This window comes from Malaclemys terrapin, chromosome 5 (assembly GCF_027887155.1).
Source record: "Malaclemys terrapin pileata isolate rMalTer1 chromosome 5, rMalTer1.hap1, whole genome shotgun sequence".
Lineage (NCBI taxonomy): Eukaryota > Metazoa > Chordata > Testudines > Emydidae > Malaclemys > Malaclemys terrapin.
In genome coordinates this window covers 53,570,261-53,584,061 of record NC_071509.1, presented here as the reverse complement: position 1 = coordinate 53,584,061, position 13,801 = coordinate 53,570,261, and the positions used below count along the sequence as shown (strand labels likewise).

Genomic DNA, 13,801 nt, shown 5'->3' with positions numbered 1-13,801 from the left:
CCAACTGTAAGAGGCTAATTAAGATGAGCTATTATCAGCAGGAGAAAAAAAAAACTTTTGTAGTGATAATCAAGATGGCCCATTTTAGACAGTTGACAAGAAGGTGTGAGGATACTTAACATGGGGAAATAGATTCAATATGTGTAATGACCCAGCCACTCCCAGTCTCTATTCAAACCCAAGTTAATGGTATCTAGTTTGCATATTAATTCAAGCTCAGCAGTTTCAGTTTCGTAGCAGCACTGCTATGGGTATCTGCATGGCGCCACAGTATGCCAACATTTTTATGGCTGACTTAGAACAACACTTCGTTAGCTCTCATCCCCTAATGTCCCTACTCTACTTGCGCTACATTGAGGACATCTTCATTATCTGGACCCATGGAAAAGAAGCCCTTGAGGAATTTCACCATGATTTCAATAATTTCCATCCCACCATCAACCTCAGCCTAGACCAATCCACACAAGCGGTCCATTTCCTGGACACTACTGTGCTAATAAGCGACGGTCACATAAAAACCACCCTATACCGGAAACCTACTGTCCGCTATACTTACCTATATGCCTCCAGCTTCCATCCAGGACACACCACACGATCCATTGTCTACAGCCAAGCTCTAAGATATAACCGCATTTGCTCCAATCCCTCAGAGACAAACACTGACAAGATCTCTATCAAGCATTCTTAAAACTACAATACCCACCTGCTGAAGTGAAAAAACAGACTGACAGAGCCAGTAGGGAACCCAGAAGTCACCTACTACAGGACAGGCCCAACAAAGAAAATAACAGAACGCCACTAGCCGTCACCTTCAGCCCCCAACTAAAACCTCTCCAGCACACCATCAAAGATCTACAACCTATCCTGAAAGATGATCCCTCACTCTCACAGATCTTGGGAGACAGACCAGTCCTCGCTTATAGACATCCCCCCAACCTGAAGCAAATACTCACCAGCAACCGCACACCACACAACAAAAACACTAACCCAGGAACCTATCCTTGCAACAAAGCCCGATGCCAACTCTGTACACATTTATTCAAATGACACCATCATAGGACCTAATCACATTAGCTGCGCCATCAGGGGCTCGTTCACCTGCACATCTACCAATGTGATATATGCCATCACGTGACAGCAATGCCCCTCTACCATGTACATTGGCCAAACCGGACAGTCTCTACACTAAAGAAAAAATGGATACAAATCTGGCATCAGGAATCATAACATTCAAAAACCAGTAGGAGAACACTTTAACCTCTCTGGTCACTCAGTAACAGACTTAAAGGTGGCAATTTTGCAAAAGAAAAGCTTCAAAAACAGACTCCAACGAGAAATTGCTGAGCTTGAATTACTTTGCAAACTAGATACCATTAACTTGGGCTTGAATAGAGACTGGGAGTGGCTGGGTCATTACACATATTGAATCTATTTCCCCATGTTAAGTATCCTCACACCTTCTTGTCAACTATCTTGATTATCACTACAAAAGTTTTTTTTTTCTCCTGCTGATAATAGCTCATCTTAATTAGCCTCTTACAGTTGGTATGGCAACTTCCACCTTTTCATGTTCTCTGTATGTATATATATTTCTTACTATATGTTCCATTCTCTGCATCTGAAGAAGTGGGCTGTAGCCCACGAAAGCTTATACTCAAATAAATTTGTTAGTCTCTAAGGTGCCACAAGTACTCCTGTTCTTTTTGAGGATACAGACTAACACAGCTGAAACATTGCTTGTTTAAATAATGAGGACCAATATCACAAACAATGGTATTTTAAGAAAATGATAGTGTGTCATTTATCTTATGGGCCCTGCAAATCTAAAAGAGAACTTCTTCTCCCTCCTTTCCTGTTCTTAGCTGCTAGGACTGGAAGGGATCCAATGGCTTTCGCTCATCTGCTTAGCATGATCTGAGCAACTTTGTGAGAAACCAGTCAGAGAGCAGGATTTTCCATTAGACCTGCGGCTTCCATTAATACCCTTCAATTAAAGGGCACATCAATTCTGAAAACAGACAGTAATGTGGTTGGTTTTTACTTAAGTGTATATTCAGAGTGAACTCTATTTACTTTAATTATTAAGATACTATTTTTTTCCTTTTAGAAGTGTATAGCTAATACAACTCTGCAATATTGAACTAGATTCTCTTCAGGATTGTTAACTAAATTCCAGTTACAGAATTTTTAAGCACTTTGAATCTACGGATGAAAAGCATTTTTATAAGAGCTAAGTCTTTGTGATGAGCCAGAAAGAACACTGGCTTCACTGTTAGATTTCAGGGTAAGTTTGCAATTTGCCAGATGGGGGGAAAAAAAAAAAAAAAACCACACAAATTTGAAAAATGAACAAATTTGATTTAAAAGTCACTGAAAGATCATAAAGGTAGAACCACATAAAAAGACTTTTCATTCATATGTATACACACATAGTCCCTTTTCAGAGTAAAGCCACACTTTAAACAGCAATATTCCTAGTATTTTAATTTTTAAGCAATTTTTCCATGTTGTATAACAGTGATACTCAGACCTCAGTGGTTCAGGAGTCAAATTAGCAATTAACATTACCCAATAGAGCCACAGTACTGTGAATTCATTGTTTCATTTACTATTTTATATATTAGATATTAAATATATATATATATATATATATATATATAAAATTATATTATATTAACCAATCAGGATGCTTTTGCTATGTTGTTAACCAGTTGTAGAATACTTGGTCAGTCATTTTGCTGTGAGAATTTTTTTTATATATATATAAAAAAATCTCACAGCAAAATGACTGACCAAGTATTCTAAAAATCTCACAGCAAAATGACTGACCAAGTATTCTACAACTGGTTAACAACATAGCAAAAGCATCCTGATTGGTTAATATAATAACTTAGACTGGTTAATAAAATCACACAGTATTTTAATATCATGTGCTGCAAAGAACCACAGAAGACACATTAAAGAGCCACTTGCAGCTCCCAAGGCTCATTCTGAGTATCACTGTAGTAGAATTATCTCAGAAAAAAATGCAACTTGACATGATCAGTATGTTAACGTATTGGAGTTCAGCAGCCTTTAGATTATAGAACAAACATTTGTACATTTAGGCCCCAGGCTGTAAACACACTGAAGTCAATGGGACTACACATGGGCTTAAAGTTAAGAACATACAGAAGAATTTGCAGGATCAGGGCCATATGTGCAATCTGAAACAAAATCCAGTTATTTTTGATATTCAAAAAGACTGAAAAGTATCTTAATTTTTCATGTTACCTTTAACATGACGATCAGATTGTTCTTTCAGTTTCAATATTTCTAAATGTAATTCATTATTTTCCCTGGTGAGTTTAGCATTCTCTGCTTTATAAGGTTCTAGAAGAGCATCAAAATTGCTGCATTCTTTTTCAATTTTTCCAGCAGATAACTTTGTACTGCGCAGGCTCTCTGTTGTATGGACAAGGTCACTGAAATCAAAAGACAGCAGATAGTCTAAACTCAGGTAAGAATCCTACCAAATTGAAAGTTATGATCCCAAATGGTTATTTTGTCCTTAAAAAGGCAGTCATGTTGTTTGAAACCATTTTTAAATTACTTGTTTAATCTACTAGAGAGATGTTAAGACTCCCTCTCTTATACACAGGTACATTCCAAAACATAGGTAATATAAAGTCAGAATTTTCACTATAAAGATTTGATGATAATTCAGTGCAAACTTCAAAATATTAATGCAGTATAATGCAATAGACTTAAATGTGGCTGGTCTTTTCTTTCTGGCTTTAGTCTAGAATTACTGGTTACAACTTGCTAGATATTTAGATAGGATTCTATGGTTACATAATAATGCTGGCAGAACGGCCAGAGGCCACCAATAATTAGTTTCTGTAGCATACTAAGTGTCTGTAAACCAAAAATGTGGGATTAACAAATGTATTCCTAAAATTAGGCCTAACTAATTTTCCCTAAAGAATTCTCTTTGTGAAGAAAAATTCACAGCAGCACACGTAGTTTTATTGTTTTAAATAGAAATCTTCTTAAATTTTCAATATGGAAAATGGTATCCTATCAAGAAAGCTTCTATCTTCAATAATCAATTAGATTATCAATTTTTTCTTATAAAGTATCTTGTGTCTATGGATATCCTGGACCTGGTTATTCAACCAGGAACCAGGTTGATCTGCTCTCGTTGCAGACAAAATGAGTTGCCTTGAGTTTTGTTTTTTCTAAAATAAAATGTTTTATGTTGCTCTTCAAGGATAAACTGCAACACATGAGCTTAAAAATTGGGTGGACAGATTGGTTTGTCCATTAAGACTGAAAATGAGAACTGGCATAAAATGCATAAAAACAAAATGATGAATAGTACAGAAAATACTATAGTGCCTTTATATAAATCACTGATGCAGCCTCATCTCGAATACTGTGTGCATCCCTTCTCAAAAAGGAAATTTCTGAACTAAGGGTGTTCAAAGAAAGGCAACAACAATAATCAAGGGCATGGAAAAACTGTCATATGAAGAAAGAGTGAAAAGATTGGGATTGTTTATGTTAGAAAGGAGATGAAGAAAAAGAGACATGATAAAAGTATAGATGGTATAGACAAGGCAGATCAAAAACTTTCGTTATCCCTGCCTCATAACACAAGACCAAGTGGACATTCAATTATATTAAAGGAAAGGAAATTCAAAATTGATAAACAACATGTAATTAAACTGTGGTAGTCATTGCCACAGGAAGTCACCGAGGCCAAGAATTTAAACGTGATTCAAAAAGGTGTTGGTGTCACTAGGCATCTCCCTAGGTAACTCGGGAGGGTGGAAGGCCACTAGTGTCAATGAAGCCTTCCTGCACTAGGCCCAAAAGAACCAAACTTCTCCTATGTTTAAACTCTAATCGACCGCACAAGCCAGGTGCAATTGGAATATGTAAGCAACCAGTTATCTGTGTGCAACCCCCTGCTCACACCAGTATCAAGCGGTAATAATGAGGCCTGCATGTTTCTGGCTGAAGGGAAAATAACAGTTCAAAGGGGAAAAGGACAAGATAACCGTTTAAAGAAGTTACTAACAAGCTAGGCTTATAGCTGCCAAAAATGACTTAACTGCTTAAATGTAATTGCTATTTGCTTAGTAACTGTTACCAGGGAAGGGAGGGGTAGAGGGGGAGGAAGGGGGGGGTGAGGCTTAGCTGCAAAAATGTATAAGAAGAAAGAAACTGCTTATGATAGTGTGCTTGATTTGAAACTTGCCAGTCTTCTTGCACTGCTTTGGGATCCCAAATAAACTTTGATTGCTTCTCCACCCTGGTGTGTTTATTGGCGCGAAGCACACCGAGCAACGAACCCCGCTGTTGCTGTCCTCGGGCACTCTGTGCCAGCAACAAAAGTATTGGTATTGATATGTATCTCAAGAATATTTAGTTACCATAATTAATTGTAACAAATTTTGTGAAAGGAACATTAAACCTCATACCTCAGAGGGCTCAAACCAATCTACTGGTACTCAGGATGAGACCTAAGTATGGGGCAGATTACTCCACATCTGCTGATTGTGGGGTTCTTACATCTTCCTCCAAAGCATCTGGTGCTGGCCACTATCCGAGACAGGATACTGGACTAGCTGGACCTCTGTTCTGATACAGTATGGCAATTCCTGTGTGCCTAATGGCATCAAAGCCATCAAACAGCTGAAGAGTGGATGAGTTGTCCTCCAGACATACTACTTAGCTACATTCATTTTCTGCTTTATGCAACCAGTTGCATCCCATTACACATTTCAGTAAATGTGGACACAGATATATACATTCTACCCACATAAGATTATTAAGAACCAGAATCAGGAGGTAAGTTTTCATTTTTAGCCTCAGTTTAGACATTTTAAATTTTTAAGTGAAGATCATCAGCCTTTATAGAGACCAGTAAATACCCAGTTGTCCTAGGATTTTCTTAACTTGTCAATACTTAGAAACTATCCCAATAAAATCTCATAAAATTTTAAATGTTCACTTTAAACAATTTCTCCTTTGAGCCTATTTCAATAGAAAATTTTGTTTTTGTTTTTAAAGCAATTTTTTAAAAGAATAAGAGTTTTCCACTAGTTTTATAGTCAAGTAGCATGCACTGCTATGACTAATGTTCTTTTTAAAGATTTCCCTTTTGTTTGGATACCTAAAAAGTTTTTCCACCAGAGGCAAGCTCTCCACTCCCAAGGGTTGTCGATAGCCCAGCTGATCTAGCCTCTTCCTGAGGTTAATGAACTTTCGCTCTGCAGCCGTGCTCATTGTGAATATGCTTCAAAAGTGATTTTATCGCTCCCAGCAAAAACAAGGTGATCTGAAAAAGATTATAGAATATATACAGAGTTTCTTTCTTGCCACTATACAACATGAATAAGTAAAAGTAATCCTTTCTGGTAAAATAAAAATAAATAAATAAATAAATAGTATTTTTGTATATGAAATATAGATTTCTATATACCATATTTACTCGTCCATAAGCTGAATTTTTTTAGTAAAAAAGGGAAGCATCAGAGAAGGGGGTTGGCTTATGAACGGATATAGAGAGGGAGAGGTGGGACACAGCCCCTCCCCCCAAGAGAGGGGGCAAGGAGAGGCAGCAGAGCCAGAAGGGAAGAGGCAGGGCCAGAGTCTCTCCACTTCCGGCCACGCTGCTCTCCCCACAGCCTCTGAAGCAGCTGCAGCTGGCGGGCTGGGACACTTTGTTTACTTAGGTTTACCTCCGTGCCTGCAGACACTCGGCTTATCCTGATGGCCCGGGAGCCAAAGTTTGCCGACCCCTGAATTATAGGGTCAGCTTATGAATGGGTCATAAAAAACTTCCATTTTTTACTTATCCATCTTGCGGGGGTTGGCTTATAAACGAATTGGCTTATGATCGAGTATATACGGTATGTTCTCAATACACTGTGTAACTAAAAGCCTTTATTAAAAGACACCGTCCATTTACACTGAGTTTTATTATAAAGAAATTATTTATCTAGATTTTTATACTATGCCTATCTGAGCTCCTCACTTGAGGTATACACACAAAAAACTCTCTCTTTCTCTTTTCCCTCCCAACAGCAAGAACCAGACTTCAGGGAGATATTTTTATGCGAAGACTAACTCAAAGCGAATTCTGCACTTTCTGAATTTTGTGGTCATTTTGATCTCCACCAGGAGTGAAATCCATGGACCAGTTCTCAAAAAGATTTTGTTTCCTTCACATACAAATTTCACTCAAGGTTGACATTTCAAGTGGATTATTACTCCTGGGGGAATTCTGCACCACTGTGCATGCGCATAATTAATATGCCATGCATATTTTTATTTTTATTTTTGCAGAAAATAGCTTCTGCTAGAAAGTTAATGCACTTCTGCCTTTTGCTCAACAGAGGGCGCTGTGGCACTAGAACAGAGCAGCTACTCCCAGCCAGCTAAGGAAGAGAGAGAGCCTTCAGTGCCTTCTTCACAGCGCCTGTCGGGCCAGGTCAAGAGACCGGGGATATGGGGAGACAGACAGTAGGGAGCTGCGGGGGGCGGGGGTCCAGTGGCTCATAAGGGCTAGTAGGGGAGGACACACTGGGGCAGGGGCTGAATGGGAGTGGTGGCGCAGGGCCACAGTGGGGAGGGAGGTGCAGAGCCACATGGGGATGGGGGAGGGAGTGCAGGGCCACATGGGGATGGGGGGATGGCTGAGTGGGGGGAAAAAAGACACATAAGGACAGGGGGTAGAGGTGCAGGGACACATAGGGATGAGGGGAGGAGGCTGGCTGAGGGGGTGCAGGGACACAAGGGGAGGGGGCTGCAGGGCTATGTGGGGGAAGGGGAATGGCTGAGTTGGGGCACAGAGACACATGGGGATAGGAGGTTCAGGGACAGGTGGGGACCACCTGTAGTCAAGAGAAGATTATCCATAAAACCACCCAGCACCATCTTTGTACTATGTCCTGGCCTGAATCCTCACTGAAAAGGGACCCAAATACCGGCAGTGCCTAGGGAGAGTTCCAGATAAAATTGGCAAGCTTCTCTGTTAGCTTGCTTAGAAATGGAAGGTTAAACATCAGGCTTACTCCTGGGGGAATTCTGTGCCACTGCGTTTGCGCAGAATCAATGTCCCTGCAGAAAAATGACTTTCTGACAGGGAAGCAAAGGGAAGCTGCAAGAGCGGTCATGCACCCCTCCCTAGCAGCGCAGGTACATTGTTTCAGGCACCCGAAGCAGTTGGCGGAGAGGTAAATCACTGGGACACCCCAGCCAGTGGCTCCTATCCTGCGCCAGGATCAGCTGCTAGTCCTGGCTGAACTGGAGGCAGGAGAGGACGGGCCTTCCTCTTCCCCTGCAAGGAGCAGATGGGGCTGTGGCATACCCACCCCCCCAAAACCTCCCCCTGGTTGCAGGAAGCTCAGCATCCTCTCCTGCTTCCTGCCCCTATCGCTCCTCAGCCACGTGGGGCAGGGATTACTATACGAGGAGCTTCTCCCCCATCCGCCCAACCCCTCCCATACCTGCCCCTCCTGTCAAACCTCACCCTGTATACCTAGACACACACACCCAACCCTCCATACCTGAACCCACCCCACTGAACCTCAACCCCTGCATCTGAAGCCTCCCTGCAACCAGACACCCTGCCTCCAGACCCCCAGCTCTGCACCCAGACCATCCTCCACTGAGCTCCCTGCACTCAAACCCCCACCCTGACAGGCCCCACCCTCCTGCACCATTCCAAGCCCCCACATCCAGATCCCAAACTAGCTGCACCCAGACCCCCACAGCTGAGTAGTAACAGCTAATTTAGGCCCCTTCATTTTGTATGTAGAGTTGGGATGTTTTCCAGTGTGCATTACTTTGCATTTATCAATACTGAATTTCATCTGCCATTTTGTTCCCCACTCACCCAGTTTAGAAAGATCTCTTTGTAACTCTTCGCAGTCAGCTTTAAATTTAACTTTCTTGAGTAATTTTGTGTCATCTGCAAACTTTGCCACCTCATTGTTTATCCTTTTTTTCCATATCATTTATGAATATGTTGAACAGCAGAGGTCCCAGCACAGATCGCTGGGGGACCCTTAAATTTACCATACTCCACTGTGAAAGCTGGACATTTATTCCTACCCTTCATTTCCTATCTTTTAACCAGTTACTGATCCATGAGAGGACCTTCCCTCTTGTCCCATGACTGCCGACTCTGCTTAAGAGTCTTTGGTGAGGGACCTTGTCAAAGGTTTTCTTAAAGTCCAAGTATACATATAGAAATGCAGATTCCAATTGCAGAAATGGGTTAGCAATTTTTTGCTGCGCTGGAACTGTGGCCTTATCCCTGCTCCTCCTCTTCCCCCTGAGGCCCCACATCCCCTAGCCAAGCCGGAGGCTGGAGCCGGGCACGGTAAGAGATGCCCAGGAAGCCCAGGCCACTGTAGGGCACCCCAGACCCTCTACCTTCCCTGGGTGGGGAGCCAGGCGCCCAAGAGCAGCCCCCACCCAGGGCAGGTGGAGGGTCTGGGGTTCTCCACAGTGGTCCAGGCTCCCTTGATGATTAAGAACATAAGAGCGGCCATACTGGATCAGACCAATGGTCCATCTAGCCCAGTATCCTGTCTTCTGACAGTGGCCTATTCCAGGTGCCCCAGAGGAAATGAACAGAACAGGTAATCATCAAGTGATCCATCCCCTGTCGCCAATTCCCAGCTTCTAGAAAACAGAGGCTAGGGACACCACCCCTGCCCATCCTGGCTAATAGCCGTTGATGGACATATCCTCCATGAATTTATCTAGCTCTTTTTTGAACCCTGTTATAGTCTTGACCTTTACAACATCCTCTGACAAAGAGTTTCACAGACAGACCGTGTGTTGTCTTTTAGCATCTTAGGGGCAGAGGAAGAGCAGGGGTCAGGTCCCCGTGGTGAGGGCTCCCAGCAGGAAGAGACTGGCTCCACTAACAAGGGCCGCACTTTGCAGCACCTTATCAGCTCCCTCCCTGCAAAGCGCAACCACTGCCGCTCCTAGTTGCTAAAAAGTTAAAAAGTGGGTGGGTATGTCCCACCCAGTTCCAGAGATCGTGGCCCCACAGGATATGGGGGGTCCCAAATGTTTTTTTTGTGCCCAGTGCCCCAATAAATCTTAATCCGCCTTTGGTCAGCACGGGGTGTTTGCACAGATTGTAGAGATGGGTCAGGGTGTGTGCGCGCACATAGTGGGGGCAGTGGGGTTGCAAAGGTTACAGGAAGGATATATGTAAGGACTGGGAGTCAGCATGGGATAGATGGTGGGTAAATCACAGGGAGGCCTCAGGGTGGGAAGGTGGCTGGCTGCAGCTGCGGTCGGAGGGAGGGGCCGGGTGGGAGTGGACGCAGATCCCCTTGCCTGCATCTAGTGCAGGGATAGGCAACCTATGGCACACGTGCCAAAGGCAGCACATGACCTGATTCAGTGGCACTCAAACTGCCTGGGTCCTGGCCACCGGTCCGGCGGGCTCTACATTTTAATTTAATTTTAAATTAAGCTTCTTAAACATTTTAAAAACCTTATTTACTTTACATACAACAATAGTTTAGTTCTATATTATAGACTTATAGAAAGAGACCTTCTAAAAACATTAAAATGTATTACTAGCACGCCAAACCCTAAATCAGAGTGAATAAATGAAGACTGGGCACACCACTTCTGAAAGGTTGCCGACCCCTGATCTAGTGTAAGGATGAGAGCGGGCCAGGCACACATCAGATCGGGGTACATGCCACACAGTGGGAGCACAGACACACCTGGGCACAGACACAGTCACTCCTAGGAGGGGCCGGCTGGGGTAGGCGGCGGACACGTCTCAGGGAGGGGCGCACAGGGCTTGGGGCGCGGGCTGGGGGGACGCAATGATGGTAACTCAGCCCCAGCATCACTGTCCGTTAACACCCAGCGGCACAGGACCGCCCAGGCCCAGCCCTGCCGCTAAGCGACGCCGAGTCCCTGCTTCCAGGAGCCCCGGGTCACCCCTCACCAGACCCGGGCACCGGAATCCCCCCGGCCCCGGGAGCTCCCAGCCCTCCCGCACTTGACATCACTGTCATCAATGTCGCCATAGTAACAGACTGTGACCCCCCGCAGAGCTCGGCCCTTCCTTCCCCGGAAAGTGGCGGAAGCGAAGCTCCGGGAGGCTCCTAACGACCGCGCCCCTGACCTCGGGGGCGAGGGACACTCACCGGCGACTCCGGCTCCGCAGGCCTCGGCGCCGGCAGCTGGGCCGAACCAGCGGTTTGAAAATGGCGCGCGGAGGAAGGTCCACTTCCGCCCCGTCACCCCAGCAACCGGGCAAGCGCGAGCTGCGCCGCGTCCCGCACCAACTGCCGCAGTGCAAAGGTGACAGCGAGCAACCCCTAGCGGCACCGGGGCTCCCAGCAGCCTCCGCGCGGAGCGGGCTCCCAGCGGCCTCTCCTCCGTCGTGGCTGCCTGGAGTGTCTACCCGCCCGCCCGCCCGTGTCAGCGACCAGCGCGGGATCTGCCTCTTAGGCCTACTGCGGGTGGGGTCCCGGCCCTAGAGACCGGAAAGGAGCTGCACACCACCAGGGCGGCCCAGGCCGGACGGTGCTGGGGTAGAAACCCTCCGCCTCGTGCCGCATTCGGCAGCAGGGCAAGGGCGCAGCCCACGTAGTCTGTCTTTGCAAGTCGTCTTAACTGTGGAAGCACCGTCCGTCTGCGTCACCTAGCCCCGGCCTGAGCGGCGCCTCGCAGCCACCGAGCCACACTCGCTGCACCGCGGTGGTCAGTGGATGGCTGGAACGTTATAGGACAGCGAAAAACCCCTGTCCCAGCATCAGGGCTCTGGCCTGTTTCTGGAATTGCCCAATTGCTAGTATTGCCAGCCCCAAGTATTCGAAAATTATGAGTCAAGCAGCAGAAAATCCCGAGTGGCTTAAAAATCATGGGCCTTTAAAACTAATAGAATAAAAGAAAAAGACCCATTGGGTGCTTTTTGTTTTCCTTCTGGTTCTTGAACCTTTGAAAGCAGGTCCCATTTTCAAGATTTTCTCTGCAATAAATATTTAATAAATAACCTGAGATTTTCATGACTGAGAGAAGGGACTTTAAGATGATGAATAAGTATTGCAATGTCTGTGAGAAAATTATGAAAGTTAGGGTATGTCTATACTACAAAATTAGATCAATCGATTTTATACAGTCGATTGCATATGTCCACGCTAAGCGCATTAAGTCGGCAAAGCGTGTCCCCACTACTGTGGCTAGCAGCGACTTATGGAGCAGTGCACTGTGGGTAGCTATCCCGCAGTCTCCGCCACCCATTGGAATTCTGGGTTAAGCTCCCAAGGCCTGATGGGGCAAAAACATTGTTGCAGGTGGTTTTGAGTACGTGTCGTCAATCGCCCCTCCCTCCGTGAAAGCAACGTCAGACAATCATTTTGCGCCCGATACCAGGGTGATTAGAAGAGCACAGCAAGGCGTGCTGCACATCAGAGAGGCTTTGAAAACCAGTTTCATGACTGGCCAGATTGCTTTGGGTTGGTGTGCCATGGTCTGTGGGAAGCATGCTTCTGATTATGATCTTGGCAAGGTTGGTAGGTTATTTGAAAGCCAGAAGAGGGAGTTCAGTAAAGATCTTTCAGGATGCGGTCCTCATCAAGTATGGGTTGTAATTGTTTGATGAAACCCCACATGGATTCCAGTTGCAGAGTTCAACCTTGTATTTAGCTGTGACACACTGGCTTTTCCCAGACATGAAGAACTCTGTGGAACTCAAAAGCATGTCTTTTTCATCAACAGAATTTGGTCCAGTAAAAGCTATTACCTCATATACCTTGTGTGTCTCATTTCCTGGAGCTAACATTGCTCCAACAACCTTGCAAATAAGAATTACCGATAGTTAAAAAAACAAACTCACATTTGGCATGGAAACAGGTTTTTCACTAGCAGTATGTGGCTTTAAAATATTAAATATGTTTGACAATACGGCCGAAGCAGTACAGAAAAAATTTCAAGTGCACAGCTAACACTCAAACAAGGGAGGGATTCTATTACCATGCATCCCCATATAGTTATCTGGGCAGGTATTTGGTTACAAGCATTTACACACATTTTATGAAATAGATGATAAACTCAAGAGATTTACCAACTTTGGAGCAAGGTGTGATGGAGCTTATAAAGTCAGCATGCTGCTTGGCTCTGGATTTAAAGAGTTTACAGCACACCTTTGTTGCATAGGCTAATTCACCCTGCAGAAGAAATATACAAGCTTCAGTCATATATTCTATACAGCTTGTAAAGCGTGCAAGCTGAATAGTAGCATGGGATTTTTTCCTTTCTTAAAATGGACAGGAGATTAAATGCAAAAAATCCTAACAATGCAATATTAAAGTTGTATAATTTATCTTTGATCAAGAATCCGTGGTCAGAAAGCAATTTATTATTGGTGTGTTAGATACATTTTAACACAAGAAATATCTTAGTGAAACCAATGGCTCAGAAATGTCCATAGAAGTTCCTGCCATGTGTGCATGCAAGTACACCTCTACCCCGATATAACTTTGTCCTCAGGAGCCAAAAAAAATCTTACAGCGTTATAGGTGAAACCACGTTATACTGAATTTGCTTTGATCCGTTGGAGCGTGCAGCCCCGCCTCCCCGGAGCGCTGCTTTACCGCCTTATATCCGAATTCATGTTATATAGGGTCGCGTTATATGGGGTAGAGGTATACATGAATTCAAAGTTGTTTCTTTGGAGAGGTTTTCCTTGATAAATGTAATAAGTTGTTGAAGATTTATTGTTTGTATTTAATACATACCATTAAATACACAGTTATGC

At 44.3% G+C, this 13,801-nt stretch overlaps 1 protein-coding gene across 5 annotated transcripts in view; it reads right to left on the bottom strand.

Annotated features, from left to right (window-relative positions):
- CEP135 (centrosomal protein 135) overlaps positions 1-11,274 on the bottom strand; it is a 90,902-nt gene extending 79,628 nt beyond the window's left edge. For 4 of the 5 annotated variants that reach the window (XM_054028807.1, XM_054028806.1, XM_054028808.1 and 1 more), the window contains exons 1-3: positions 11,187-11,274; positions 6,164-6,328; positions 3,274-3,464 (exon numbers count right to left, since the gene is read on the bottom strand). In XM_054028807.1, coding sequence (XP_053884782.1) covers positions 3,274-3,464; positions 6,164-6,276 — 304 coding nt within the window. In that variant the 5' untranslated portion in view covers positions 6,277-6,328; positions 11,187-11,274. The remainder of the gene's footprint in view (positions 1-3,273; positions 3,465-6,163; positions 6,329-11,186) is intronic. The other variant, XM_054028810.1, reaches the window with a different exon arrangement.
- Positions 11,275-13,801: the final 2,527 nt, after the last annotated feature.